General features: G+C 62.4%; 1 protein-coding gene across 1 annotated transcript; it reads right to left on the bottom strand.

Annotated features, from left to right (window-relative positions):
* Window positions 1-338: 338 nt before the first annotated feature.
* SELENOW (selenoprotein W) lies at window positions 339-5334 on the bottom strand. Its single transcript, XM_081108244.1, has 6 exons — window positions 5201-5334; window positions 3177-3201; window positions 3042-3095; window positions 2795-2869; window positions 2586-2683; window positions 339-671 (listed from the first exon to the last, which is right to left on the bottom strand). The coding sequence occupies exons 1-5, from the start codon at window positions 5245-5247 to the stop codon at window positions 2594-2596; spliced, it is 291 nt and encodes a 96-aa protein (XP_080964370.1). The 5' UTR covers window positions 5248-5334; the 3' UTR covers window positions 339-671; window positions 2586-2593.
* Between the last annotated feature and the right edge of the window lie 759 nt (window positions 5335-6093).

Here is a 6093-nt window from a genome sequence, read left to right as displayed (position 1 = left end):
GCAGACGGTGAGGAAGGAAGTTGTTGGGGCCGCCTGGTCTGTGTGGAATGTTGTCATGGAAACCCTGGCAAACTAACACGAGTGTTCGAGACTTTAGGTCACTGGCATGACTTATTTGGACAAAGGATCTGGGAGTCAGTGGCGTTTAAATTCCTGTCCCGGCTGCTGCGTACGCTCAGAGCTGCTCCAAGTGCGTATTCATGAGCAAGGCGCCTGCATCCTGAGCCCCCGATAGCTGGGGGCTACTTCCCTGGGACGGAGACGGAGGGGTGCTGCCCTGGGGCGGAGACGGAGGGGTGCTTCCCGGAGTAAAACGGACACGCAGGGACATGGGCACGTCTGCTAAACTCATTCAGTATTTATTGAACTGTCAACGTTGCAAACACAGCTGAAACCGGACCCCCTCTTGGCTCCTCCTTGGGAAAGAAACCTGGAGCTGGACCAGCCCAAACACCAGAGGGGGGACAGGGAGACATCGGGGTGTAGGCAGGGAGACGGCAAAGTGGGGGACAGGGCCAGTGTGCAACGCTAGATTCCGGGGAAAGACAGACACACACAAAGACCAGGGCACTTCTAGCAGCCGCAGAACATCAGGAAAAGACCGGCGTCTGGAGACATTTCAGTCCATCCCGTCATGAAGCGTCTGCGAGAGGCTGGGCCAAGGTCACGGGCTGTGAGAGAGGAGGGGGAGGTCAGCTTGCAGGGCGAGAGGCCGGGTGGGGACCCATCATAAGGGAAGAGCGATGAGAGGGAGGCGGAGATGCAAGCCCAGGAGAAAATCAGGCACGAGGGTGGCCGACCAGGCGGGAACATTCTAAGCCAAAGGCAAGGTGGGCCCAGACCTCCTTCTCATTGGAGTTTCCTGAGGAACCCTCAGAGGCAAGCGGAGGTCCCGCTGCGGACGGTCCGGTGGGTGGCCCCCAGCGGACTTACAGGAAGCCTGACTCACTCCTCCCACCCCCTTAAGTCAGTTCCAGAGAGAAAACAGCAAAACTGAAATGGTTTCTTTGACCCCGCCCCCCAACCAGCCCACAGCGGTCAGACCTCTTCACCAGCCACCACCTGACTAGGCAGGGCCCACCCTGCCCCGAGACGGGCTCACTGGAGTCTCCCCGGAATGCCCTGCCTGGTATCTTGGTTTACCTGGCGCCCGGGGGCCACACTGGCTCAGCTGTGCTAACATGATTGGTGGTGGGGCCTTGACCTGGGGCGGGGGACAGGTAACCAAGGCCAGCACGCAGCACTCGGCTATGTCTGCATGACGGGCCCCCAAGGACCAGGTGACTCCCCGGGCTGCAGTACTGCGTGCCTGTGGCCACACGCCTCTGCTGGGAGGACTCAGTGTCGTCCGCCTGACCTCACTGGGGGCTCACGCCTGGTCCCTGCTGGACCAGCACCCCACCCCACCCCACTCCCTACCCCCACGCCTCTTCCCTGGGCTGACAGCCTCTACCCATCCCGGTAGATGGGTAATGAACCGTAACCGGGGTAGATCAGCTTCGCCGAGTTCTGAGTCCTTCTAGCAAATCGCCACACCTGAGGCTGGTCTGGGGACCCCTTGCACTCAGAAACCATGCAATCACTCCCTCTCTCCTTCCTTTACGTCAATCTCGCTGCTGCTTCTGGAGCTGAAATCACCCCTGACGGACCTCTCTGGGATCCAAGGGAACGGCTGGCTGACACAGCCAACACCTTGGACTTCCTGACAGTTTGGAAGCGACAAATGGTGTGATTACGCAATGGGAGGCGCTCCATTCGACACCCCCCCCACACACACTCCTGCTCTCCTGAAGTCAACAGCGCACACCCCCTCAGCTCCTGCAGCTTTGAAATGACACGGCTCGTGGTCGTTGTTTCCAATCAGGGGAGGCTCCCTTCATTTCAGACCCACACAGGGCACGACCTTTGCACTTTGGCATCGCGCTAACTGAAACGTCCACGTCCCCTCCACTTTGGGGCCCTCACCCTGTCCTGGCAGAGTCTCTATCAGGACTCGGGCTGCAGCGCCTGGGCACCAGTCTGTGGTGTGAAGCACCTGGCACAGGTGCCTGAGCCCACAGTGCACGGGGGGGGGCCTCAGTGCTAGACACCAGGTGGGGGAGGGTGGCAGAAATGCCTCTAGGCCAGCGGTTCTCAACCTGTGGGTCGCGACCCCTATGGCGGTCGAACGGCCCTTTCACAGGGGTCGCCTAAGACCATCCTGCATGTCAGATATTTACATGACGATTCATCACAGTAGCAACATGACAGTGATGAAGTAGCAACGGAAATAATTCTATGGTTGGGTCACCACATGAGGAACGGTATTTAAAGGGCCAGAAGGTTGAGAACCCCTGGTCTATGCTCTCCCGGGTTCCGGACAGGGCCCTGTCCTAGAAGAGGTGGGGTTTGGGGCTTGTCCAGAACCTGTTGGCTTGGAAATTGGAAATCAGGCTCAGAAGGTGCCGAAAGGCAGGGGTATGGCCCTGAGAACAGCGTGGCAGTGGCCGCTGGCCCGGGAGCGCACTGGGCCGGAGGCAGCACCGGGTTGGGAGCACATTAGGAACCAGGGGTCCCCTCTAGGGCCTAGGAGCAGGGCCCCTCACCTCCACCTTCAGGGCACTCCGGCCTGAGCCAAGGCGGCTTTGATGGCGGCCACCAGCTTCAGAAACTTGCTCTCTGTGTCCACGAAGCCATCGCCTTCCTGGGGTGGAAGGAAGAGGAAAGGGGTGAGCTGGGACCAAGACGCCAAGCCCACCCCCATCCACCACGACCCCCAGCCCAAAAATGAGGCAGGATGGACAGACAGACATACCTTCTTAGAGTGAACCAACTTCCCTGCTACCATTATTTCAAAGAACCCGGTAACCTGGGGAGTCCCCTCGCCGCACTGGGGAGAGAGATGTTGGAGGGGCTGAGACGCACTCTTGGGGACACCGAACCCTTCCCAGGGGTGAGGAACAGGGTGAAGGGTGGGCTGCCCCTACACCCCACTGACACCAGGGCTGAGGGACAGACAGTGTGACTCACGTGTGAGTCCCTCCCCTGCCCCCAAAACTCACGATGTCCAGGCGTCCGGGGAACTCATCTTCTAACTTCTTCTTGAGTTGAAGATACTGCAGGGGTGGGGTCACAATAGGGGTCAACGGGGGCCACCCCAGCCAGCCCTCCTCCCATCTTCCCAGCCACTAGCTTACCTTGGGCTTGTAGCCTCAGGCACCACTGGCGGGAGAGAGTCCGGGAGAGAGGGAGAAGGTCGGGGAGAAGGAGTCGGAATCAGGGGAGAGACGGGGGTTTGTGGGGAGATGGAGGGAAACAGGAGGGGGCAGGAAGAAATGAAGCAGGGGACACAGATGATAAAACCAAGGGGACAGACACCCGCAAGAGAGAGGTAAGACACACAGAGAGGGTTGGGGAGCGGCACAGAGATGGGGGGGCAGGGACACACCCACACAAAGGAAACCCACAGAGCCAGGGGGACAGGAGACAGAAAGGCGCACAGGAAAAGGGGGGGACACGAGACCGCGAGCATGAGCAGGAGGGGAAGGGCGAGAGGGAACAGGAGAGAACTGGGTTAGGACGAGAACTGCAGAAACAGCACCCCGCCCCCCACCAGCCCAGCCCACACACCACCCCCGCCAGCCACCACCCCACCAGCCACCCTCCCCCGCTCCCCGGCTCTGAGGTGAAACCTAAGCCTCCCGCAGGCTATTTCAGGACCAGGGCCTGGGCACTCCACCTGTGCTCTGCCCAGAGCATTTCTAACACTGAGATCTGATCCTCAAAACCCCGGCTTCCAGGTTCCAAGCCGCGTGGTAAGTGGTCAGAGCAGTGGTTCTCCACCTTGGCTACACATTAGAATCACCTGGGAATCTTTTCAAAATCCTGATTTCTGTGCCTCATCCTCCGGAAATGCTGTTTCTTTGTGACTAATGTTGTGGCCTCATCCCATGACAAAGAAACAGCATTTCCGGAGGGTGAAGCCCAGAAATCAGGATTTTAAAAGGATTCCCAGATGATTCTAATGTGCAGCCAAGGTTGAGAACCACTGGGTTAGAGCATCAGCCCGTGCAGACCGGTCATGGGTGCGGCTCCCTGTCAGGGCCATGCCCGCTCAAGGGCACACACCTGGGTTGCAGGTTCTATCCAGGCCCTGGTTGGGGGGGGGGGGGGGGGGGCAGTGCGTGCATGTGGGAGGCAACCAATTGAGGTGTCTCTCTCACATCCCTTTTACTCTCTGCCCCACCCTCCCTCCCTTCCACTCTCTCTAAAAATCAATGGAAAAAATATCCTTGGGTGAGGATTACACACACACACGCACGCGGGCTGTCCTGGCGGGCAGTGCTCGGACAGGCCGGCCAGCAGACCCAGATCCCTGTGACCTGCAGTCTGGACCTCAAGTTGCTGACCTGCAGGACCCACTCGCACCTCAGTTTCCCTTCCTGTAAAATGGAGCTGAAGTTCCCCACCCTCAAGAGGTTTCTGGGTGGGGAAATTCACAGAAGGTGCATTTATTCGGTGCCACGGGGCGGGTGCCTGTGGGTGCCAGGTGCCTGTGGGTGCCAGGAGCCTGTGGGTGCCAGGAGCCTGTGGGTGCCAGGAGCCTGTGGGTGCCGGGAGCCTGTGGGTGCCCGTGGGTGCCAGCAGTGCCAGGGGCCAACGGAGAGAGCAGTCACCGCCGGGGGCTGCCCGCTGCAGCGGGGACCTGGACAGACAGACCCCCACACGCGGCCCCATCCCTGGGGCCCAGTCCGATCAGCTCTCTCCCTCTACCGGCGGGGAAACTGAGGCCAGAAAAGGTCCATCCATCGCATTTCATTCCTTTCCAAACCTACGCGGAACCTTCTCGAACCTTCTCAACCCTCCGCCCCCACCCCCCCAAGGCTGTTCCCGGTGCTGGGAGAGGGGACACCTGAGCTCGGACGGAGGAGGGGGGCGCTCCCCTTACCGAGCTGGTTCCCCCGCCTCCCAAACTGACTCCCGAGCCCGAGGTTCCCAAACGCCACACGGCGTCGGGGCAGCCTTTGCAGCCTGAGCTGTGCAGACGGTCACAGGCCCGAGGGGCAGGCCCTCGCTCCCCGCCCCCCACTCCCCACCCCCGCCCGCGCGCACCCCCCCCCACTCCCCACCCCCGCCCGCGCGCACCCCGCCCCGGCGCGCCCCCCCCCCCCCGCTCCTTTCGGCCGAGGCTGGACCCGGCGCGGCCCTGCGACGCGCTCACCAGTAAACGACCCTGACGGCCAGCGCCGCGGCCCGGGATCGCTGCATCGCTCGCGGGGGACGCCGCCTCCGGGGCGCGGACTCGGGATGTGCGCCCGGCCGACCCGCGCCGCCAGGACCTTCCTCGCGGCCCCGGCGCGAACCAACGCGGGGGGGGGGGGTGCGGGAGCAGAAGCGCCCACAGCCGGGACGGGGCCCTCCGCCCGCCGCTCTCTGCCCCTCGCCCAGCCTCCCTCCACCCGACCCCCTGCAGGTGGGCCAGGGAGCGTCGGACACCGGGGTCCCCGGGAGGAGCCCTGCGCGATCTTTCAGGGTCCCCCCCCCCGGGGCCTGAGTGGTACGTCCCGGGGCGGGGTTCCGGGCCAACCGCTCCCGCTGCGCAGGGAGGAGCGGGGGTGACGCAGGCTGGGCTGGGGGGGGCTGGGAGGGGCTGGCTGTTTGTTTTTCATTTTTATTCATTGATCTGGGGGGGGGGGGAGAGGGAACCTCGCTTTGCCCCACTTATGAATGCATCCGTTGGTTGACGCTTGTATGTGCCCTGACCTGGTATTGAACCCATGACCTTGGCGCGTACGGATGACCTCTAACCAGCTGAGCCATTGGGGGGGGTGGGCTCTTGGGCCCCTCTCTTCCTAGGAGGGGGCGGGAGGCACATGGCCCCCCACCCCCACCCCACCCCTGGGGAAGCCGAGGTTCCCAGGAACCCGCCAGCCCCCCTCCCGGTGACACCTGGGCCCCTTGCAGCCCCTCTTTCTGTGCCTCCAGCTCGCAGGCGAGGGGGTCCCGGAAAGTGCCGGCAGCTGAATGAAGGGGTTCATGGGGGGCGGGGGGGCGCCTCTCTCTGAGCCTAGTTTCCCCGTCTGGAAGAGGGGTGCTATTGCCTCCAGGGACTAC

Source organism: Myotis nattereri, assembly GCF_964212035.1.
Source record: "Myotis nattereri genome assembly, chromosome: 15".
Lineage (NCBI taxonomy): Eukaryota > Metazoa > Chordata > Mammalia > Chiroptera > Vespertilionidae > Myotis > Myotis nattereri.
This window is presented reverse-complemented; position numbering and strand designations above follow the sequence as displayed.